This window comes from Dipodomys spectabilis, unplaced genomic scaffold, assembly GCF_019054845.1.
Source record: "Dipodomys spectabilis isolate Male_0828 unplaced genomic scaffold, ASM1905484v1 ptg000089l, whole genome shotgun sequence".
Classification (NCBI taxonomy): domain Eukaryota; kingdom Metazoa; phylum Chordata; class Mammalia; order Rodentia; family Heteromyidae; genus Dipodomys; species Dipodomys spectabilis.
The window spans coordinates 4,692,956-4,718,583 of record NW_024870766.1 but is presented as its reverse complement, the minus strand read 5'-3'; the positions used below and the strand labels follow the sequence as shown (position 1 = coordinate 4,718,583).

Genomic DNA, 25,628 nt, shown 5'->3' with positions numbered 1-25,628 from the left:
CTAAGATGCAGAGACTAAAGATAACCAGCTATTAATGAGTGATTAAACTAGTCTATTTTTCTCCATCACACTTCCTTGCTTTGTTTTTTTTTAAATTATTTATTCAGTCAAAAATTTTCCTCAAGGATAATTATGTCCTGGGGCAAGACAGACATTTAGACCATTAGTTATAGTAGAAGAAAGGATTAGAACTAAAGGCCAGTGAATCCATTTGGGTATCAGTTACTAGATCTCTCATTTCCTTCTTACTTTGTTGAGAGTTGACTATACAAATAATCATTACTTAATATTTTTGAGTCATGAAGAATTGTTTTTCTCTATTTTTGAATGTGGAAATTCTAGGTTGTCTCTCATTGAGTTCAGTTAAGGACTTGTCTAATAAAACATATCTGAGGAACATTTGTGGCCTAAACTTGTTTTGCCTTAGTTTCTTGGCAGTTCAGCTAGGATTGTATCCTTATAATCATCAGAAGCTGTTTTTAATACATTAGTGACTAATTTTTCCAAAACTTATGAGTGCTTCTAAAATATAAAATCTACAGGAACCTGACTTGCTCAGATGTTTGTTTCTAATGTATAATATTTGTTTTCCAGTCTGTGTTCCTCCCCCAACCTTTTCTCATGGAAAGATCTCTGTGTGTGTGTGTGTGTGTGTGTGTTCATTTTCTTAAGAAAGATGACTTGGGCTCTTTTTGCCAATTTACTTTGAACAGAAGCATAATGGAACTATAAGAAGACTATTATTTAAGAAGAAGGAAAGAAAACTGGTAGAAATAGTAGACCCCAAATGCCCCTTTGTCCACATTCAAGATTATTTGATGCCAAAAAAATAGCAAATGTGTTAGGCTTGAGCAGCTTCCCATGCTTATTTTTCACTCCATTTCTAAGCCCAAAAACCTGAGTTATATCTGTGTGATGCCTGTCATTCTGAATCTGATTACATTCCCTGACATTTTCTAAAAGCCGTTTTTTAGTTTTGCTACAAGTCAGGTAAAATATATGGGTTTTACCAGTTAGAGAGAAGTTCACAGGGCACTGATTTTTGCATAATCAATGACATCCATGCTGGATATTCAGACACCTAGAAATGGGATTATAATTGACTCATGGCTCAGCTGCACCAAAGAGAAGTACAAATATTAACTTATGGACAATAGCAGGGAGGCAGGTGGCAATAATTTTAGGCTATTTTTGCAGTTCATTTACCATTCTGGGGCAGGAGAGTATTAACTAAAAACTAGCGATCCCTACACAGCACTAAATTTTCTAGGTTTAGCCACAGGCAATAAAAATATTAATGAAGACACATATGCATTAACATTGTCAGTAAGTGATAGAAGTCAGAGCAGGCCTTGTTATGAGCTTCTTCCCTAGTTCGCAAGCATTATGGAAATGTGTGGAGACACTGTCTGATTGAGAACTCATCAGGGAAGATAGTTTTTGATACATTTGTCTGGAGAAGACCTGAGCAGTGTACCTCTGAAAGTCAAGGGTGTAGGAAGCCATTGCTTAGCTTGTAAACTGCAAAGGCTTACAGGGCTCTGAAACCCCTATAAGAGAAACAGTTTGTGTGTATAGCTCTTCCTTTGCCCATAGAGTTATGCTGTGGCTGTTTAGGTAAGTCATTACTGTACAAATACAGCTCTAAAATATTTCTGAGAATCTATAAAGGAATTAAAAGTTTATTTACAGTAATGACTTCCTTTATAGATTCTCAGAAATATTTTAGAGCTGTATTTGTTTTCTAAAGCAGACCACTGTTTGGGATGATTTTAAGGATTATTAATATCAGGTAGTTCCATTATTTGTAGGTCTCAAATGACTGTCTCTTCAGCATTAAGTGCCTTTGTAAGGTTGGAGGGTATCAGTTACATTTCTTCCCAACACAGTATGCAAAGAATGATAGCATGTCAGTTTCTTCCTTTCATCATCTTTTAAAAAGCTAATTAACATATTAACTATGCTTGTCAAAATGTGAGGCAAATCATTTATAAATAAGCCTGTCAAATGTAATGAGATTGCATATTAAATCACCCGTTTCTCTATTACATCTCTGATTTAAGATTAAAATTAATTTATTTAACATTATAGCAGCTGGGTGGTTAAGAAAAATTTCCATACCAGCCTAATATATAGGAGAAAGTCTGCATTGAAATGGATTTTGCATATACCAGACAAGAAATTGCCTGTTTATTAAGTATTATAAAACCATTTACTATTGCTTTCTATTAAATAAGCCTAATCACCATACATGTTGGCAATGTACAAAATCCTGCCATCATCTTTAATGATCTCTTTTGAGAGAAGAAGATCTATGGAATAAACTAAATTTTCTAGGACTCAGATTTATTTACCATGGTTTTAAAAAAGAATCATGAGTAAAACCTTGCTACAACCTCCAACCTGAAAATTATTTGTTCTAAATAAGGTTCTGTGGTTTAATTTGAAACTTTAGCTATAATAACAGTATAAAAACAGATGCTTTATTGAACATAAACTGTGTTCTAGATTCTGCATTTTAATTACTTTCCTATTGTACCATAATGCATTGAAATAATATAAAACCCAGAGAGGCTCAGTAGTAGTATAGTTAAGAACAGTTAACTGCAGCCAACATTCAGACTCAAGGCCAACCCACTCAAAGCCTTCTTTCTTTACAACACACTATATTACCTTAAGATGATTTATAATAAATTGGTCTTATTTTACTACTAAAGAAACCATAAAATACAAATGCAATAAAGTTTCCATTTTTTTAACAGAGTATATTCTGTGATGTGTTAGGTCCTTTCCGTAGTTCAAATCTTTTGGATGGTTTTCACACTTCTCAATGGCTTTTTGACTTTCTCCCCTGATAGCACATTTTAATAGATTGTACGATATAACTTTATTCAAAGAATTCTTGAAATAAACTGAAACATGAATCACTGAACTGAATTTATTTTCATAGTACCACTATCTGTGGTGGCACATATATTTCCAAAAACAAGTCATTATTTACCACTGCTGCCAAAATGAATAACCCCATTTTTAAAAGAATGTTAATAAGAATGAGAATTCAAGTTCCTAAGCTCTATAAAGTCTTCTCTCTGTCAATATTGTTTGCACAGTTCTAATCAATCAGGACTTAAGACCAAAGAGGACAGGAATCAGTCATTGTCAAATGTATTAACTCTTTAAGAACTCTTAAGAATTGCTCAAATAATGCTTGATGGAAATGACTTTCAGTAGAATGCTACAAAGGAACTGGTAAGCATCAGAGGGCATCTAAGTATTTAAAGCTGAGTTTCCAAAAACAAACATGGTTTCTGAGCCCATTCTTGCTACTGAAGATTTAAATTTAAGATTAATGTAGACTTTAGCATCATACTCTGACACCTTTAAGAGTAAGAATTTTGTAAGACTAATACACATAAGAAAATGGAGTAAGTGTATGTATGAGGTGTTACATTTCTTGTAAGAAAGATGTTTCATGTAACAAAAGAAACAATTTGCTAAATCCATGGGTCAGAAGAGATTTGGCGCATTGGGGTATTTAGTTCACACCTATGGACTATTGAATACAAACTTAAAATATTTGCATAATACCTTAGGTTACATTTTTCTATGTCTTATCTCTGTAAGTACAGTTTTATGACAGTATGTTATTACGGCATTTTAGAGTTGCTACCATTTAGTACATCTTTGGAAGGAGCAAAGGAAACAGTTCATTTCTCTGTCATACATGTACTATACTTATAATTTGTACATCTCATTCTTAATTTATGTGTGTATTTGCAAAAGAAGGGATGTGTATTTTTATTTTCAATCAATATATTTGGGCTATAGCTAGTGATAAATTATAATATATGTAATGTGGCTTTGTATATTGTCTTCCTTACTAAATAAAATTTCTCTTGTTTTTTAAAATGAATATTGGCAAATTAGCTGACTGCCCAAAACTGGTTTGGATACTATCTTAATAGCCAATCACAGTGACTGACTGTCATGTCATTATTGTAACCTTTTGTGTACTCATCTGTCTCCTTGATTAGTGAGAATAACAAGAGTACATGTGAAGTTCTTTAGAAAATAAAAAAATCCAACCAATACTGAGAATAGTGTTCTTCTTAGCTCTCTGTATGTCGTTTAACCAAGGAAAATATAGTGTTTCTGTTAGAGTATAGCATCCAACGGTCGTATGGAATATATAAAAGAAAAAGAAGATGCTGGATTTGGTTTTAGGGAGATTGCATAATAAGGTGTTATGATAGATGAAGATTTACCTTTCCTTTATCATCCTTGTTCCAAAGATTTACCTTTCCTTTATCATCCTTGTCCCATTCCACTTTTACTTCATTCCCTCAATGTGAAATGTACATCACATTTTTAAACATGACCTACTTGTAGTAAATCAAGTATTGTTCATGATTATATCATTCCTATTATACATCTTGCTTTCCTTGTACTTAATAATGGTCTATAACATTATTAGTGTGTTGTTGTCATTGCTTCTGTTATTTATTTGTAAAATATCTGTCCAGTAGCTATAAAAACATGTTTTTAACTACTCATCCAAAACTCTTATCTGTATTGTTTAATTTTTTGTTTCTTTTTAAGTTTATACATTTTTATAGAATACACTGTGCATTTATGCAATATATTTATGCAATGTGTATTAATCATATTAGGGTAATATACATTTTGATCTCTTCAATCATCATTTTTATGTGTTGATAATTTTGTACCCTTCTTGTTATTTTGAAACACATCATAGTTTGTTCTGTGTGATACTTATCCTACTCTGTAAAAAAACAAAATAGAAAAAGGAGTACCTGTTTGGTGGCCTATACTGAATTTCTTCATCTAGTCTTCCCCATTTTCCCTTCCCATTTCCAGTGAGCACTATCTATTTCATTCTGCTACCATTTAATTTTCTTTTTTCTTAATATGATCAAGGTAATGAGTTCATTTCCTGTCAAGCATTGACCCTCTTTTATTTTTCCCCTACCGTCCCTTTCCTCCCCAACTCCTCCTTCCCTGCTCCCCCCACAAAAGTTGTAAAGTTAATTTTCAACATAGTGTCTTGTACATCTCATTGTTACAATGGGTCATCCTGTATCCTTATTTCAGCATTTTGTTATTTCTCTTCCCCTCCCCAAATTAGAAAAATGTATATACAAGATGCAGGGCACTGGAACCAAATATAGTGCCAACAGACGTTGTACCATGAGTAAGAACATAGAAAGAAACAAAAAAAATCACACAGTACATTATAAGTACATTAAAAAGAACAGCAACAAAGATAAAACCTCTTGTGTCCCTATCTTGGAGTTCATTTCACTTAGCATCTGGTTATGGTCATATGTGCATAGCTTTTGACCTCTTCTGCTTGTCCTAGATATATACTAGTTATTGCAGATAAGAGAGACCATGGGACCTATGATTCTTTGAGTCTGACTTACTTCATTTAATACAATTTTTTCCATTTAATTTTCTGGACATCTCTCTCTCTTATCTTTTTTCTTGACACTTTCTTTTCCCAGAATTCTGATTTCTTGCTTTAGACTACCTTCTTCTTGAATATCTGCCATCCTAGAATGCTCCCTACTACATTGTTGGAGTTTCTTTCTAGTTCTCTTCTCTCTTCTGTGCTCAATCCTGATGACTAGATCCTGTTTTGTCTGCTGGCTTCCACTTCAGGTAAAGAGCAAAAGAAGAACTAGATTAGATATTTTCCCCTAATTATTCCTTACTTTATGACTGATTTCTGAAAAGGGTTGGCTGTACTCGCTGTTCATGAAGCTCCTCTTGCATTACTCTAACTCTCACTGGACTCTAAAAACTTGCAACTGTTCATTACTAGGGATCTTAGAACCTTTTAGTTACCTGGATTATTTCTCTTGCTAGCTTCTGGGAATTTCAATATGATCTTATTTTGATATGACCTCTTAGTAGTCACTTCTCGAATGTGTTCTTTTTTCATCTAGAGCTTTGTTGATTGCCGATTTCTATATTCTGTATTTCATGACTTCCTTTTTAGGCTTCTAAAGAACAGATGCATTTGGACATTTAAAAATAAGTCTGGTTTTCCTCCGCATTTTCAGTATTTTTTAAAAAATTTCTGTAGAGCTTCTGGTATTACTGATAAGAAGACTGATTCTATTCTGATTCTTAGTCATTTTTATGCCCCTCAGATATTTCCCCTAGAGAGTATTGGGTTCTTCTTGATCCATTATATTCTGCAATTTCATGATAAATGCTTTATTAGTGTCTTTTTCTATTGCTGATGAGTCGTATCTCTTCAATATAAAGACTCTTCTGCTTGTTATTTTAAAAACTTGTATTTTCCAGAAAATTTATACTTATTTAATATGGGTGCTCCTAACTTTATCCTGTATTTAAAATAAGCCTTTTCCCTTATTTTACAACTGGCTATCTTCCTAGTCTTCCATTTCCCAATCTTCCTAGTATATGTCTAGGACAAGCAGAAAAGATCAAAAGCTATGAACCTCAAGATAGGGACATGAGGTTTTATCTTTCTTGTTGTTGTTTTTAATGTATTTGTAATATACTATGTGTTTTTTTGTTTATTTTGTATGTATAACCCCTGTTTTCACTGTATTTGATTCCAGTGCCCTGCATCTTGTATATACATTTTTCTAATTTCAGGAGGAGAAAGGAAATAAAATGCTGAAATAAGAATACAGGTTGACTCATTGTAACAATGAGATGTACAAGAAACTATGTTAAAAATGAACTTTCCAGGGCTGGGAATGTAGTTCAGTGGTAGAGTGCTTGCCTTGTATGCATGAGACCCTAGGTTCGATTCCTCAGCACCACATAAGCAGAGAAATCTGGAAGTGGTGCTGTTGCTCAAGTGGTAGAGCGCTAACCTTGAGCTGAAGAGCTCAGGGACAGCACCCAGGCCCAGAATTCAGGCCCCTCAACTGACAAAACCAAACCAAACCAAACCAAAAAAAGGAACTTTACAACTTGGAGGGGGGGAGGGAGGAGTTGAGGAGTTGGGGGAATAAAGGGATAGTAGGGGAAAAACAAAGGAGGAGGTAACAATGCTTGATAGGAAATGTACTTGTTACCTTACTCATGTAACTGTAACCCCTCTGTACAGTATTTTTACAATAAAAATATATACTAAAAGTTGTGTATGTGTACTTGTGATTTAAATGTATGTTCATACTTATACACAAACATACACATAATTGCTGCATCTTCCTTTTTCTCTGCTCTGTGTTAGTAACTTTCTTCAAATATAGGGTATTGAGATGTTGTCTATTTACATTTATAAACATGGCACTATAAATCTGTATATTTATGAGGGACCAATTGACTGGTCAGCTAATTGCATCATGTTCAGGCAAAGAACAGTGAGAGATTCACATATATCAGTGTTGCAAAACTATTCCTGAATCTATCTCAAATGCTTATTCCTGGCAACTGACATCTCAGACCAGCATATAAGAAGGGGGCTAATAGACCAGTGCATGCTTTCCACTGGAGTCCTTTTCTTCATTGTTCACTCCTACAAAAAACTTTCGCTCTTCAGTTTGAAGCCTTTTGGATTATTTTTCATGTGCTTCACTGCTGTTTATTTGGGGTGAGTTGGGAGATGGAGGAGGCCTATGGATTAAATGCTCTTTCATATAAACTCTCCATCCTGCCACCCTATTTCCAGGTGTTAGTTTCATCTTCACAGTCCTTTTTTTTTTAAATAAGTTTTTTTTTTATTGTGAAAATACAGTACAGAGGGGTTACCATTACACGAGCAAGGTAATAAGTACATTTCTTATCAAGCATTGTTGCCTCCTCTTTTGTTTTTCCCCTACCATTCCTGCCCTCCCATCTCCTCGACTAACTACACTCCCCCCACCCTCCCCACCAAAGGTGTAAAGTTCATTTTTCAACATAGCATTTTGTACATCTCATTGTTGCAATGGGACTACCTGCATCCCTATTTAAACAATTTGTTTTTTTTCCTTCTCCTCCCCAAATTATACCAACAGTAAATACAGTGAAAACAGGGGTTATACCGTGGGGGAGGGGACATACAAAGCAACAAAACAGTCATCTTATAAATATGTTAGAGGGCTGAGAAGGTGGCTCAGTGGTAGAGCGCTTGCCTTGCATGCTCAAGGCCCTAGGTTCGATTCCTCAGCACCACATAAGCAAAAAGAAAAAAGCCACAAGTGGCGCTGTGGCTCAAGTGGTAGAGCACTAGCCTTGAGCTGAAGAGCTGAGGGACAGCGCCCAGGCCCAGAATTCGGGCCCCATGACCGGACCCAAAAATAAATAAATAAATATGTCAGAAACAATAGCAAGAAAGAAAAAACCACTTGTGTCCTTATCTTGGGGTTCATTTTGCCTAATATCATCTTATTTGACCTTTTCTGCTTGTCTTAGACATATACTAGTTATTGCAAATAAGGGAAACCATGGGTCCTATGTTTCTTTGGGCCTGGCTTCCTTCACTTAATATATTTTTTTTCCAAGTTTTTCCATTTTCTAACAAGTTAGGATGACTATAATCATGAACTCTAATAACAAAAGATGCTGGACAGAAGGGAACCCTACTGCATTGTTGGTGGGAGTATAAACTTGTTCAACCATTTTGGAAAGTAGTATGAAGGTTCCTCAAAAGACTCCATATAGAGCTCCCCTATGACCCAGCAATCCCACTTCTGGGCATTTACCCCAACAATTACAAACAAGGTCAAACTAAAGCTACCAGCACAACTATGTTTAGCACAGCATTATTCACCATAGCTAAGATATGGAACCAACCCAGATGCCCCTCAGTAGATGAATGGATCAAGAAAATGTGGTATATATACACAATGGAATTCTATATCTTCACAGTTTTTATCACCCATGCCTACAAGTCTTTATCCTTTTCTGAGTTTATGCAGTTAAATCATCTAACTATAACATCAAGTTATAGTTGCCTGTGATCTGCATTAATTTCTATACCTTCATCCACATCTGTTGGAAACAGCTTTTCTCTTACCCACATCTTTTCTAAAAATGTTTTTTGAGGGGGCTGGGAAGGTGGCTCAGTGGTAGATTGCTTGGCTCATGCATGAGGTTCGAATCTTCAGGACCATATAAGCAGAAAAAGCTGGAAGTGGTGCTATGACTCAAATGGTAGAGTGCTAACCTTGAGCTGAAAGCTTAGGGACAGTGCCCAAGCCCAGAGTTCAGGCTCTATGATCGAAGGAAAAAAAAATGTTTCTTTTACTGTTGGGTAAAACCTTGTTTCTGGTTTGTGTGTTTTGTTTTTTGTTTTTTTTGGTTGGTCATGGGGAATGAACTCTCGGCTTGGGCACTGTTCCTCAGCTCTTCAGCTCAAGGCGAGTGCTCTACCACTTGAGCCACAGTGCCACTTCCAGTTTTCTAGTGGTTTATTGGAGATGAGTCTCACAGACTTTCCTGCCTGGGCTGTCTTTGAACCGTGATCTTCAGATCTCAGCCTCCTGAGTAGCTAGGATTACAGGCATGAGCCACCAGCACCCGACTAAAATCTTGTTTCTTGATTGATAATTTTGTCTGTTTGGAAAGGAAAACTAAGAGTAGGCATAATGTGTTTTGTGCCCTGTTATTGTTGATAATTTATGATTCATTCTTTGTTATTAATAATTTGATAATTTAAATGATTTTTCCTTTATTGCTAATTTTACCATATTTGTTTTTGAAAATTAAATATATTCACAGCCTCATGGAAACTCAAGTAAAAACTTTATTATAGCCACTATATAAATGCTCATCTATCGTCTTAGACTTTTAGTAATTCTCTGAAATCAATTGGTAATTTTCTTATACTGTTTTCCTATGGTCACTTTCTACCCCCTGAAATCTGAAGAAAATTGGTTATATTTCTCAAGCTCATTGTTTGATGGTGGCACAGATATACAACAACTACTGAAAAAAACCAAACTTACACAAACCACAAAGCAATAACTCTAAACTCCCAGACAGCCCCCCTTCCATAGAAATTTCCTTCCCTCTTTCTTCCCCAAAAGCTTACAGAATGCTCAAGAGTAAAAAGACTGGCCCGTGCTCTCAAACAGTATCCAGTAGCTCTAGTCCATTTCACAACTTCAACTTTAGTCAGTGCTCAATGTCCAGTCTATGCTGACAATATTCTATGGCAAGTCTTTGACAGTACTCCAAGAATGCCACAGCTTTCACCAAAACCTGTACCAAGAGGATTCGCAGTAAAAAGTCTGCCTCTTCATTTTCATATCTTACCTAGGATATTAAATGACTGTTACGTATGTTACTGATAAATGTTTATTAGTTATTCTGATTTGTTGAGCCCATTTCAATATTCCTAACTACTTCCCATCAGAGATTTTCTCTCACTTTGATGACTGGATCTAAATATATCAACTAAACATATTTTAAGGTGAAATTCAATATTATCCTTGTAGGAGAACAATTTATATGGATATTTCAGTTGTGCATTCTCTTCATGTTTATTCAAATATGGTTTCTCAGAAAAATTTAGAATGTCATTTGCTTTGAACTTTAATATAATTACAAATTTTCTTGTTAATTCACTACTTTATTGCACAAAGATCAATACATTTACAGAGGAAAGTCCTAAAATACTACTTTCTTATTTTGCGTAAATTAAAGATGTGCCTTTTCTTCTCCTGTATGGTTTATGCTTATTTTTTAGAAGTACTCTCTTTCTTCAGTGTTGATATATACGATGTTCAATGCAGTATTTTGCATTACATATAAATATATAAATACACATGCATAGATGTATTTGTTTAGATTACTCCTCCATGAAAACAATTCTCTGCATTTTTATCTACGGAGACTGATGTTTGGATATTATTACTGGTTTCTGAATATTTCTAAATATTCCCAGTCATCTCTTATAACCTAGGGCTGTTATTTTGAGACTTTCTCTAGAGCCTTCATTATCCATACTTACCTATTTTGAATTTCAAGCATTTTGGGGCATTAACAACCATCATACTTTGAAGATGCAGCCCGTGGTGGTAAATCTGGATAGTTTTATTATTCTCTGTGTCCAAATCTCTAATTTTGAATATATGATTGAGTTTTATCTTTATCCCTGCTAGCATTTGAGTCACCTGAAGAGAAAATAAAGTTGCTGTCTAAGTGTCTTCTTTATTCTGACGTGCTAGCTTGAGAAGCACATGATTCTGACTAGGGTGTCAGCATGTCATAGGGAAGGGATCTCCAGCCCAGGTGAGAGGTACAGCTTCTGGTACTTTATGTGCCGATTTCAAAACATTGTTTTAACTTTTCTCTCGGGTCCTTCCGTCTCTAAATTTTAGCAGACTGTACTGCTGAACCGTAGGTTTCCATGGAGACGGCTGGAGTTTCTTCTCTTACAAATGAAGTTAGGGTTGAGATGTTTTGGTAGAATTAATGAATTGATTTTTAAAAATGTTTAATTTCATATGGTAGCATAAGTTCTCAATCAGTCGTCTTTCTTTAGTGCTATCTCATGTATGAACTCTGCAAACTGGTGGATATAATTTGCTTTTCATTCATTCACTTATTCCTTTTAAAGTTATTGAACATTTTATGCCAAGCGCTGTGAGGTCCTCAAGATATAAGAATAGACTCCACAAGAAAGACCCCATGCATATGTTGCAGATCAGAGAGAGAGAGATAGTGTCAGGATCTGCAACATATTTCCATTTAATAGAATGGAAGCTGTAAAGTAAAAGTGCAGATTTATCCTTGGTGGATGATTAGGAGAGGTAGAGGGCAAAGGGTGCTTCATTCTGGGTAACCAGTCTGACCTGACAGAGCTGTTCTTGGACTTGGACAGATATCCCTGAGATATGATAACTGATATTGGTAGGTAGGGATAGTGAAAGCAAATAGCATTTGGGAAGCAGGTAGAGAAGAAGAAAGGAAAAGAGATTAGAATGGAGAAGTATTTGGGAATATTTAAGATATGACACCTTCACTTGTGGTGCATAGTTAAGGAAAGGTAAGGATTTGATTATTCTTGGGTTTCTGACTCAGGTAATAGGATGGTATAAAAATACAGAGTTTTTTTATTTCTAGTATGCTATTTTTTATTGTCAAGGTGATGTACTGAGGGGTTACAGTTACAAAAGTAACTGTTTGACAAACTTGTCAGACTTGTTACTCCTTCCTTCATTTTTCTCCCACTTTCCCTCCACTCCCAGTCCTACCAAGTTGTACATCATTGCCAACATACTGTCCTGTGAATATCGCTGTTGCATTGACTTATTGCTTGTACATTGTATCACCATTTTGTTGTTCCCCTTCCCCTCTCTAACTCAGATAAACATATATACAATACCAGGGTACCAAAATCAAATACAGTGACAAGTGAGGATGTACCATAGGGGAAAGAACATACAAAAGAATCACATAGTACATTAAAAACAGCAATGACAAAGAAAACCTCTTGTGTCCATGTCTTGGAGTTGATTTCGCTTACATGGTCATATGTATATAGCTATTGAGCTATTCTGCTCATCTGCTAAGATTATCCTAGATGTATACTATTTATTGCAAATAAGGGGACAGAAAAATAATAGCAAATGCTGGTGAAGATTTTGGAAAGGAATCTTCCTGCACTGTTGATGGGAGTATAAACTAGCACAACCACTTTGGATATCAGTATGGAGGTTCCTTATAAAACTAAAAATACAAAATACTATGTTGAAAACGAATTTTACAACTTCGGGGTGAGGGGAGGGAAGAGGTGGGGAAGGAAGGAATAGTAGGGGAAAAACAAGGGGTAACAATGCTGGATAGGAAATGTACTCATTACCTTACTCATGTAACTGCGACCCCTTTCCACAGTATCTTTACAATAAAAATAAAAAACTAAAAATAACATCACCTATTTCTTAGCCATATTAAAAGTGGGCATCTATCAAAAGAAGAGTAAATACACATTAAAGAAAGATACCTGCCTAAAAAGATACAGATTGTCATCTGATTAGAAAATACTAGTAATAAAATACATACATAGCTGGGCAGTGGTTGTTCATGCCTGTAATCCTATCTACTCAGGAGGCTGAGATCTGAGGATCATGGTTCAAAGCCAGCCTGGGCAGGAAAGTCCGTGAAACTCTTATGTCTAATTAACCATCAGAATACTGAAGTGGAGCTGTAGCTCAAATGATAGAGTACTTGACTTGGGCTCAGGGACAGCACCCAGGTCCAGAGTTCAAGCCCCATGACCAACAAAAAAAGAGAGAGAAAAAAGCACATACATATATGCATACTACTTCAACTTTAGTAGCAAAAAATACCAGTTGACCTTAAGGAATGTATATTCCAGTTGGCACTGGAAGATGGTTGGCCTTCTTGGCTTTCCATGTTTTATTTGGATATGGACTCTAGACATGAACTTCAAGTCATCTGCTTGGGCCCACCCTGAAGTTGGCAGGAGGCCTCCCTGGGACTTGACTTTTCTGAACTACATTAGCTTTCTGTACCTCGCCTTTAATTTTGTTTAATTTTTATTCTGATGTATTCAGTTTTTAATAAGTACACCTTATAATCAAAATAATTTTGATAATTCATTTGAAAATCAAGGTTTAACATTTTCCCTTTATATCAAAACCTCATTGCTTTGAGAGTGAAATACTCCATAGAAGTATTTGACTAAGATATATCGCGCCTATCGGTGCCTAATGAAGCACTCACCACAGTAAATGATGAGTGACAGTTTAATCAATTCAGTTCCTTCAGTGTCACCAAGGGTATGCTGGAATGTGATTTTTTAGTCTTTCACTTTTCAACCACAGTGAATGCCAAAATGAAAGATCACATTTGTTATATATGGTACATTTTCTTAGAGGTTATAGCAAAAAAAAAGAGTTGGTTTTTAATTTTTTTTTCCTTTAGAAGCTGATTGCTTTGAGAAAGCTCTTTGGTGTATTTTATAAGCATATACATTCCTTCAAAGAAAAAAGAAGCAACATATGCCTGCCTTGGTGGATCAAATAATTCCAGCTTTCATTGCATAATGGTTTATTTCAGTGAACCATGCCTAAATAAAATGACCTGCTAGGTTAATGGATGTGGAGGCTTTCTGAGTTAGTATGGCATCCCTGTGTTACATTCAGATTGTGTTTTGCTCTTGATCTAATTTATTTTACTGTTCTACTCTTTCTTTGTTATTCCTTTGGTGAAGACCTGATTATGTGTTCAGAGACTCAGAGTCTCAGTTAACAAAACAGAATAACCTACATTTTTTTAGATTCTTGTTCTTCAGTATCAGATTTTGAGAGCAGCCACTTTAGTATTACCTGGAAGCTTGCTAGAAGCACAGAATCTAAGGCTGGCTTCAAAGTACACTTAATAAATCAGAATACTGATTCTAACCAGATTTCATGTGACTAGCTTACACATTAACCAGGGAGATGTGCTGCTTCCAGTGCTTTTCTTTGCATGGACACATGAGCCTTGAGGAAATTTCTGGTGCTAGCATAATGTTGAAAGGGAGAAGGCAAGAGAATTAGCTTGCACTGAGTTATGGTTTGGCTCATCTGCTTGCCTCCTGTCAGAAGCAGCTTGACATATCTTGATCTACAAGCCTCTTTCCAAATGTTTTGACAATGCAGATGGTTCTCCATGGCTCTAAATAATTCTCTGAACTTGCATAGAAGCCTCCTGTGACTTTCAGTGAGGAAGGCCTGTATGGGAAGAGACAGACTTCCTTCTGTTGTGACAGTGCCATCCACTGCCCCCTCTACATGCAGAGAAAAGCACGGTGGGCTGTGTTGTGATTTCTCCTGGGCTTTGTGGGTAAATTCTGCCACTTGAGTGTGAAACTCTCACTCTGAAAGCACCTCAGAATAGTAAACTTTGTTAATAAATGGATAAAATTAGAAATTTCAGAATTAATGCAACTTTTTTGTAGAGTTCAACTGTACCATATTTTAAAATGAAACTCTTTCTGAACTGTTTACTGATCTTAAACCAAACATCTGTTTTGAGAATTATGGAAGGAATGTAGGATTTTGCTTTTTTTAATGTTTTGACTCTAAGACCAAAATTAGATTAATGTCTACTAGAGAAATAATACCATCTAGGTATTATTTTACTTTTCTTTACATGGGTAAATAGTTTACTGGGTTCATTACCATCATGTAATATAACAACAATATCTTACTGAGAAAATTGACTTGAGTTATGTAATGCTTGAAATATAAGATGTCAAAGGCAGAGATTTCTTGAGTATAGATGACGGAGTCAATTAATCCCTATATTTTTGTTTCTTGGTGAATGTGAAGGATCTTTTCATTTAGAACTTTTGCCATCATAGCTTCCTGCATGTTTAGATGACAGACACATACCCCCAGGTTCAAGAATCCCTATTGAAGCTGAAAAATGTAAAGTTATCTTAAATCACAAAAGCTTAACCGGACTTTAGTACAAAGATCTTTCAGAATGTATCTTGCCTGGTAACTTTAGTGACCTAGCCTATGTTGCCCAGCTCTTGCAGTGTTATCATACTGCCTTCACCCTTTTTACTCATCTAGAAGATAACTATTTTTATTTATTTATTTTTTATCCAGAATTGTTTTATTTTTTATTATTGTGAAAGTACCGTACAGAGGGGTTACAATTACATGGGCAAGATAATGAGTACATTTCTTACCAAGCATTGTTGCCTCCTCCTTTGTTTCCCCTTCCCATCTCTTCCCATCTCCCCCTCCCCCCTCTCCCTTTACCCTACCCCCCCCAAATTTGTAAAGTTCATTTTTCAACATAAAGTCTTGTACATTTCATTGTTGCAATGGGTCCACCTGTATCCCTATTTAAACGATTTGTTTTTTCCCTTCCCCTCCACAAATTATAACCAACATCAAATACAGAGAAACATGGGTCCCATGGTTTCCCTTATTTGCAATAACTAGTATATGTCTGAGACAAGCTGAAAAGGTCAGATAAGTTGATGTTAGGTGAAATGAACCCCAAGATAAGTATTCAAATGTTTTTGCTTTCATGCAATTGTTTCTAACATATTTATAAGATGATTTCTTTCTTGCTTAGTATGTCCCTCCCCAATGGTAGAAGATATCTTTAAAAGCCAAATGACCAGATCATCTTTTGGAGGAAGATGCTAGCTAATATGTATGGAAGTATTCAATTACAAATTATAGTTGTAATATTTATTTCATTGCAGTAAATTATAGTTGTAGAAAGTATACAGGGTAACATGGAGTTAGAATCCTAGCATAGTCCGAGATCAGTAAGACTTCTCAAAGGAGTAACATTGAACTTTTCATTCCCCATCCTCAGTGTCCTCAGCTCTTCTCCACACAGTTAATCTCTTCATTGCCCCATGTAGAAGAATTCAGGTCAAGCTTTCTTCTGGAATGTCTTTATCCCAGAATGTGTCAGTTTTCAAATACCTTTGTATCTGGGTTATTAATCATTTTATTTGCTGCTCAATTTCTTTAACATTTGACTGAACAGAGATTTTGTTGTTGTTGTTATGGTTTGTTGATTCCACTTAAATACAAAAAACTAGAAATGATATGGCTTTTCTACTTCTGTGATTAATTCTATAATCAATCACCACTAAGAAAATGCTGTCCTCTTCCACTTTGCCTTTTTAAAAATTAACTTTGAACCAAGGTGCTGGTGGCTCACACCTGTAATTCTAACTACTCAGGAGGCTGAGAGCTGAGGATCACAGTTCAAAAACCAGCCCATATAGGAAAGCCTGTGAGAGTCTTATCTCCAATAAACCACCAGAAAACTGGAAGTGGCACTGTGGCTCAAGTGGTAGAGCGCTCACCTTGAACTGAAGAGCACAGGGACAGTGCCCAAGCCCAGAGTTCAAGCCCCACTACTGATAAAAAAAAATAACTTTGAATTTTAGAATCATTTTATGAATATAGAGATGTGGGAAATAGATCAGAAATACTTCTCACCTAGGTCTCCCATTGGTAAGCATCTTTTATCACTAGAGCACATTTGTCATAGTGTAAGGAACTTACATTGATACATTATTGTTGACTAAATACCTTTTATTTGTATGTGTGTGAGAGAGAGACAGAGAGAGAAAGAGAGAGAGAGGAGAGGGGAGGAGAGGAGAGGAGAGGAGAAGAGAAGAGAGGAGAAGAGAAGAGGAGAGAAGAGGAGAGAAGAGAAGAGGAGAGGAGAGAAGAGGAGAGAGAGATTGGGTAGTGAATCCAGGGCCTTGTTCATACTATCTTATCATTTACTGATTAAGCTATACCTCTAGCTATTTTATTTTTCTTGTTAAGAAATTGATCTCACTTTATTGCCCACACTGATCCTAAGTACATGGACTAATGCTCTTGCCTTAGCCTTCTAAGAAGCTAGTATTATGGGTATCACTATCAACCCTGGCTTCTAAAAGAACTCATTTCCATTTTGGTAGTTTCCCCTTAACTTCCTGTTTCTTTTTTAGATATCATGTAAGATACCATGTTCTGTTTATTTATCAGATGTTCGCAGCCTCCTCTGAGTTAGAACAGTTTCTTCTTTTTCTTGTTTTTGATGATCTCGACAGTTTTGACCAGTACTTGCAGGTATTTTGTAATTTGTCTAGCACACATTCTTATTATAGCATTTCAGGATATATGATATCAACATGACATCACTCATGATCTTAACCTTGACCATACGACTCAGGTACTGTATGCCAGTTTTCTCCATTGTAAAGCTGCTCTCTATCCCGGCCTCTACCTCATACTGTAGTGCTCTTTGCATGTAGTCACTAAGCTCCGCTCACACTGCATAGCCAGGGGGAAGAAGGATTGCGCCAATTTTGATTCATTCAGTGCAGATACTTCTGAGCTCTTTCTATGCACCTGACACTCTGCTGTTTCCTGGGGATAATGTAATAACTATGACCTTGTCTCTGGCCTTATAGATCTTCTAAATGGCGGAGAAGCAGCCCCAAGACACAGACAATTCAAGTTTTGTTTTTTTAATTGTGAAAATACTGTACAGAGGGGTTACAATTACGTGGGCAAGATAATGAGTATTTTTCTTATCAAGCATTGTAGCCTCCTCCTTTGTTTCCCCTTCCCATCCCATCCCATCCTCTCCCTGCTCCCCACCAAATCCTCCCCCCCCACCAAAGTTGTAAAGTTCATTTTCAACATAACGACTTGTACAACTCATTGTTGCAATGGGTCCACCTGTATCCCTATAAACCAATTCAAGTTTTTGAATGTTATAAAGAGAACTAATTAAGGCGAGGAAGGTGAGACATGAAGGCTGGGTAGCAGGAAGCTTACCTTACATATGATAACTGGGAAAGATGTTTGAGCTGCCCCTGAAAAACAAGAAACATTTATTCAGTCACAGATTAGGTGTAGAGAACACACTTGTGCAGAGATCCTGAGTTGAGAAAGCTTGTACATGTTTTAGACATGGAAGATGGAGCTATGTAACCAGAACAGAGTCAGTCTCTTGAAAATAAAGGTCCAAAGTCTTTTAACCTCTGTGGATTAAATAGAGTTTAAATGTGTTCCTTATTAAAGATTCTTCTTTGCAAGTCTGAACATAATACCCAATTGGGAGGCAGATTCAATGGTTCACACCTATAATCCTAGCTACAAAGAGGTAGATTTAGGAAGATTGTTCTCAGAGGAAACTGGACTGGGAGGGGAAAAAAAGCCCTATTGGAAAAAACAAATTAAAGGCAAAAGAACTGGGAGTGCGGCTCAAATAGTGGAGTAGAATACCTTGAGATCAATTCCTAGTACCACCAAAAAGGGAAAAAATTTACTCAGTTGAGTAATATTTCAAGGTGGTAGTAGGAGATGGGGCTTTGTGGGAGCTCTGTGGATCAGTGGTGTTTTACACCTTGGAGATTATTGGTTTATTTCTTGTTGGTGCTTTCAAAATGGTTATTATAAAAGCTGGGTCCCACTTAGTCTCTCTGACCCACCACATCCAGATATATTTTTTCCCACACATTCCCAGAATAACCATGCACTATGAGATGATGCAGCCGTGATACCAACCTCTCAAGAGACCTTGCACCCTGCCATTTGGTTCTTCAGCCTCCAGAATTGGAGATTCTTTTCCTTAGGAAGATAACCTGCCTCAAGAATTTCATCTATTAATGAAAATGCAAATGAATATAACCTCCAATCCCCATTGTTGGCAGTGATATAAGTGTGCAAGAGGATAGAAAAAATATCCCCTGGAATGAAGATAGAGCCTGATACCTGTATAGCTATAAAATTCAGTTTAACAGACAAAATTTCCTAGTGTACATGAAAGACAAGGCTGTCAAGAAATGAGACATTGCTAATGTATCTTCTAAACATAAAACAAAAACTAAAAGTTTATAAAAGTAAACTCACTTCTACCTCTATTGTGCAAATCAATTCATTAAATCTGTTTTGAGAGGAAATCATTACAGAAAACATTGTGTATAGTCTCTATTTCTCAAAAATACTTTAAAATATCTACTTTCCATCAAGAGCTGTTGATGAAAGGTGCAAAATGTAGGAAAGAAAGTAAACTCAAGGCCTCATACTGTATAGCATGTTGACTGCCGTGAATGACAATATATTGTGTTCTGGAAAAGCACCAAGAGAGTGATATCAAATGTTCTCACAATGAAAATGATAGCTCTCTGAAGTAATGCTGATGTTAGTTAACCAAATAAATAAATATATATATATATCCATATACATATATGTATGTATATAATATACATATATCATGTAATATACTTCAAAACATGTTGTTCAGAATAAATACATATAATTTTGTCTGTCAATTATAAATAAACAAACTTGGAGAGAAATGTAAAGGTGATTCTTATATCACAGGCCCCATAAAAACAAGCAGTGAGCAAAAGGGATTTGTCCTGCCTGCCGTAGTTCGTGGAGCCCTTGACAGTATTATGTATTGCCCTCCTGCCAGGGGTGAAATAATTTGTGATCCTTAGTCTTTTGTATGTACTTACCTGAATAAGAAAGAAAGTGATAACCTTACAACTAGTAGCTACCTATATTTTGTTCTCTGTTGAAAGCTACTTTATTTATTTATTTAAATTTATTTATGGTTGTAGGGCTTGAACTCAGGTTCTGGGAGCTGTCCATGAGCTTTTTTGCTCAAGGCTAGCACTCAACCATTTGAGGCATAACATCACTTCCCAGCTTCGGATTGGAGATAAGAGTCTCAAGGACTTAATTGCCCAAGCTGGCTTTGAGCCAAGATCCTCAGATCTTAGCCTCCTGAGTAGCTAGGATTACAGGCACCCAGCTAAGCTACCATATTCTTAATCAGCATAAGTGGTTTTTCCATAGGTCTATCCTGTTAATTAGGTTCAGCTTATGAGTACTGAAATGAAAAAAAAAAAAAAAAGATCAAAACATTCTAGTGGACAACAAACAGCAAAGACTATAGTCCTCTGCTCATTTATACCTTTTCTTCCATTTTAACACTAGCACTCATTACATTTAAGACTCCTCAGTGAATTCTATTTTCTCTGCCTGGAATGTCCATGCTCACCCTCGGTTCCATTTCCCCATAATATGCCAAATAAACTTTTCTAGTCCTTTTTGCATGAGATGTGTGAATTCTTCTGAGCCTTCCAGACTGAACAAGGAGTGTTCTTATTCTCTTCTTGCTTCTTAGTCCTAAATTGTATAAAGCAGAATCCACTAAATTGCTATATGCTATCTAAAGTGTATAGAAATGTAATATTTCCCTAAAATGAACAACACCCCAAAAAGTTTATATATGATCATACATAATATGAGACGTGAAACTAAGAACAGTCTTTTCTCAACTATTTAGAAAAAAGCCATTACCATTCTAGAGGAAAATGTATCTGAATATTCTCTTCATAGGAAAAGATAAGGCTGGGAGTAGACAGACTTCAGTGGTTATGAGCTGTGTCCTAAATTTAATCCTCAGTGTCAAAGAAAAAGAAAATAAGCCAGGCGTTGGTGGCTCATGCCTGTAATCCTAGTTACTCAGGAGGCTGAGATCTGAGGATTGTGGTTCAAAGCCAGCCCAGGCAGGAAATTCCTTGAGACTATCTGCAGTAAACCACTCAGAAAACCAGAAACGATGCTGTGGCTCAAGTAGTAGAGTGCTTGCCTTGAGCTGAAGGGCTGAGGAATAGTGCCCAGGCCCAGAGTTCAAGCCCCATGATCGGAAAAAAAAAAAAGTATATTGGGTTGAGGAATTAGATCAAAAGTTCAGAACTTGATAAATGTTCAAGGTCCTAAGTTTGATTCTAAGATTGTTATGAATTCACTGAAGATTATGCAACCAAAAGAAAAGATTTAGAAAGTTTTCTTAGGTAATAATAAATGCTCCTTTATTTTTTTTTAATTTTAAGTTCTTCTACTTGCTTGTATTTAAAAGGTGGTATCTCTTCATTTTTTATCCTAAATCCACTTTTTCTACTTAAGTTTGCTTTCTTTTTAATAATAAAAATGCCCAAATTCTGTGACTTTCAGTCCTAATCTATCTTTGCTTGTACCAACAAAAATAACTCAATTTTGTTTAAAGTCTCATTTTGAACTACAATAAAGATCATTCCTATACCTGTGATGAGAGTCAAATCTGGAAATCTATCATTCAAAATAACTAACTGATGTGTGAGCATGGGTGGGTGTTTTATATGTTACCTTACCAGTTGACTAACCCTGAAATAAGAGTTTGAACATATTGCATTTTATGATATCTTTAATTGTAAGCTTATATGAGTGCTTCTTCTTGAAAAATTTAGACTAAGTGGGCGATAATTACACAATCATTCAGATTCTGAAAAGAAGCAATAAATTAGACATTTCCTCATACCAAGTTATATATCTTAAGTATAGTGCTTAAGTGGATGAATTCATTTTAGAGAACCACTCAGTGTAGTCAGCTTAATCTATTGAGAGGGAGAGACAAAATGCAGGACTAATGGAGGGTAGAAAGAGGGAAAAATGGAAAGCAGGCAGTGGTCCATTCGTATTAAATTGAAAAGCTTTTATTGCTGTTTGGTGATAAGGAAGCTCCAGTAAAAAAGCAATCTCCTATATTAATATGCTGATGTGTTCTGTAATTCTACTTTTTATTTTCCTGTGCATTATAATTTTGCTTATGTCCTTTATGTATAATTCTCTCAGCTTCATTACTACACCCTCAAGCATCCTTGAAAAATAAATGACATCATAGGAAACATCTTGTAGTTTGCCAAGCAGATAATAACCAATAGAAAATCTGTACCATTTCTTTCAAGTGGAATAACATTGCAGCAAAGATTTATTTTTTAATTGTTCCAGGAGTCATATTTGGGAGATGATATCAACTAAGAGCAAGTAGTAGTAAAAAAAAAAAAATGAATAGGCAGGTGTAACCGTGTGAAAGTTATCTTCCCAGCCAGCCCGCTTAGCTGTGAATTAATGGCACTTTATCTTCTGCTGTGGGTCTTCCCACTCAGAGCTGCAGCCTGTGGTGGGAAAAATGAAAGCTATAAGGTAATTATAGAGCTCATTCTCAGATATAAGAAAGGAACAGGTTTTGAATATGCAAGATGCTAAATATAAACTTATGAATACAATGGAAATGCTGGTCAGGAGCCTTAAAAGAGTTCTTGGCAGAAAAATTTGGAAAACTACCATGCTGGAATTTTAACTACACTTAATCAGACATCTGAAACCCCAATATTTACAAACATGCCATTGCATTTTATTGTGCCAATAAAATAATTCTCTCTATACCTTTGCCATCGCTCAAATCTAACATATAAACAATGTGCTTTAAAAATCCATCTAGCTAGAACATTTGATTTAAAACTAATTTTTTATTGCTTAAATTAAATTATTTTATTATATAAAGTAAAATGTGCGTGATTTTAGTAATTTTGGCACTCTTACATGTTTGTTGAATGTCTGTGTTTAGACAGAAACTATATGGTGTAATAGGAAAGGCATTTTTGAAAATGTATTACTTATACACAACTATGAAAAACACGGTGCAGCTATAGAGAAGTAGGTCACTTGTGTTTTACCCCATGTGGTTCTGAAATAAGTTAAAGATGCATGGGCTTGCTTGCCCTAGATTTAAGATAAATGTAGCAATTGAACAAATGTCCCATTATGTTTATGCTCTTATTTGTATAGTTCCAGGAAACATAAACCCATTCAAAGCAGAGTCATTAAGAAATTATGGAGGGTTGCTAGAAGGTAGAGAGATCTAGAAAAATTGGGTTGACTGCACACTCTGTATGAGCATCAGTTTAGGAAACTTAATGTGTAGAAATGCTGCCTATTCCCATTGTTCCCTGCCATTTATATGACTTACTCATCTACATATCCAGTTTCTTATCATCCTGGTCCAAGTTCCCAGCAGAACTAATCTAACTGACTGCCCATGACTATGGACTGCCCATTTTGGTGAGGGGTGGGGTGGGGAGGTAAATGCAGGCTGCTATGTCTGGGAAGCCGTGCCTTTTGTTACTCTTGACTGCCTTGCTAGATGGGAACTCTGTGCCCAGCAGTTAAGGCAGGAGAGGAAGTTGAACATAGTAGATGACTGATGTATTGAGTAAGGGCATAACCAGAGTTCATAAGAGGAGCTACTTGCCTGCTAGAAGGTTTCCTGGAGGAGGTGACGTTGAAACAATATCATAAAGATTTAACTGTATTTATTTTCAAGAGCAAATACGTAAAAAGGATGCTATTCTAGGTAATGTGAGCCAAATCCAAAGATTTATACTTAGCAATAGATCTTTCTCATTTGACAGTCCTCACTCTAGCCATTCTATACCATACCAGAAGTTCATGTTCATCCCTGAGCAGACTCTCTGGAATTTGTGGTGAGAGAATTTGTGGCTTTTAAAAGTTCTCCAGACAATGCTGATGCAGAGGATTGAGAAATGCTAACAGCTATAGAGTACAGTACATTGTGAATTTGAGAAACATAGTTGGAAAGAATGTTAGAACAGGGTTATAAAGTGACTTTTATATGTCAAGCCAAAGACTTAATCAGCTGTATCCTCAAGTGAGAAGACACGGAGGCTTCCTATGTTAGGTGTTCACCATTTTCTGAAGCCAGTGTCACTGCACTGGTTTAGAATACTTTTGAGGAAGTCTTTGAAGGTAGTAAACACACCATGGGAGGAGAGCCATGCTCTCCATGTATCCCACTGCTCTTACTGGTATGTATTGCTGCCTCTTTCCTGTGGAATGGATGTTAAAATCTCAGATTTTGTCTTCTAAATAGAATGTGTTGAAGCTTCCCTAATAATTCCTTCTTTTCTTCAGGGGAGTTGGTTGCATCTTTGTTGAGATGATTCAAGGAGTTGCTGCTTTTCCAGGAATGAAAGACATTCAGGATCAACTTGAACGAATATTTCTGGTAAGTTCTTTGCAAAGTACTTCCGAGACAAAAAACGGACTTCTAATGAGCCCCCTTAGTGACAAAGTCTACACTTTGTAAAACAAATTTATATAGTGTCACATTTAGTTCTAACATTTTTGAGGCATTTGAAAAACAAAAAATTGACAAGAATTTTGTTTTTAAACTCTTATACATGAATAATGTGCCAGATGAATAAGAAAGAGTGAGATAGTAGAGGCAATATAGAGTAAGGAGTTATAATTCCAAATGGGCTACAATGTAAATAATTTTTATAGACACCCCAATTCACATAAGTAAAACTTCTCTGTGGCCCATAGACTTTGACTGGTACTGGTTTCTATTATAATGTGGGGAGGAAGTTGTATACAATGGAACATAGGAACCTTACACTGGAGACAAAAGGTATATAATACCTTGGGCACATTTTGAAGACTCATCCTATTAGTGATAAGTCATGGTAGTACCATGTACCCTTGAAACGACGTGTTGAGAATGGGATTTCGCCAGTGTGCCACAGCTTCAGTTTAGTTATGAAAAGCATACCACATTAAGCGGAATTTCAGAACATTCCACAAGATGTATCACCAGTATTCCTCAAAACATTATCCAAAGCAAGGAAAGTCTGAGAGACTACCACTATTCAACACTGTCTGGAGAAACATGACAACTTGGTATAATGTGGTCTTATGCATGGTATTCTTGACCAGAAAAAAAAAAAAAACATTAGAGAAAAACTGTAGAGTCTGAAGAAAGCATGGTATTAATTATTACTAGCATACCAATACGGGCTATATAATTGCCAAAAATGTGCCATATGTGCCATATGACTTTAGCAAGGGGAAGTTGAAGGCAGGGTGTGCATGACTTCTCTGTAAACTTCTTTGCAACTTTCTATAAATCTAAACCTGATCGAAATAAAAGCTACCTTTTTTGTTTAAAATACTTAAAAAAATAAAGTGTTGTGGAGCCAGCTTATCTAGATTTAGCACCCTGCTCACTTTTTGGCTAAAGTGTGGCCTTAGGCAAGGCATTTCCTAGGTCCCTGAGCTTTGATGTCTCCATGGGTGAAGTGAAGTATAAGAATAGCACTCACCTCACAGGTTACATTGAAGAATCATTGACTTACTATAAAGAGCGCTTTAGAATGTTTAACACAGAGTAAATATTTCCTTAATACAAGTTGTTTGCTTCACATCAGTCTTATGCTGAATATCTTTTTATTTAATAGGCATTTCATATTAGGTTTATTATTTTAATAAGCTTGTGATTATATAAACCGA

General features: G+C 36.0%; 1 protein-coding gene across 3 annotated transcripts in view; it reads left to right on the top strand.

The window, feature by feature from the left end:
* Cdk14 (cyclin dependent kinase 14) overlaps positions 1-25,628 on the top strand; it is a 538,666-nt gene that overhangs the window by 302,613 nt on the left and 210,425 nt on the right. For all 3 annotated transcript variants that reach the window (XM_042684715.1, XM_042684719.1, XM_042684716.1), the window contains exon 10: positions 24,252-24,345. In XM_042684715.1, the coding sequence (XP_042540649.1) occupies positions 24,252-24,345 (94 nt within the window). The remainder of the gene's footprint in view (positions 1-24,251; positions 24,346-25,628) is intronic.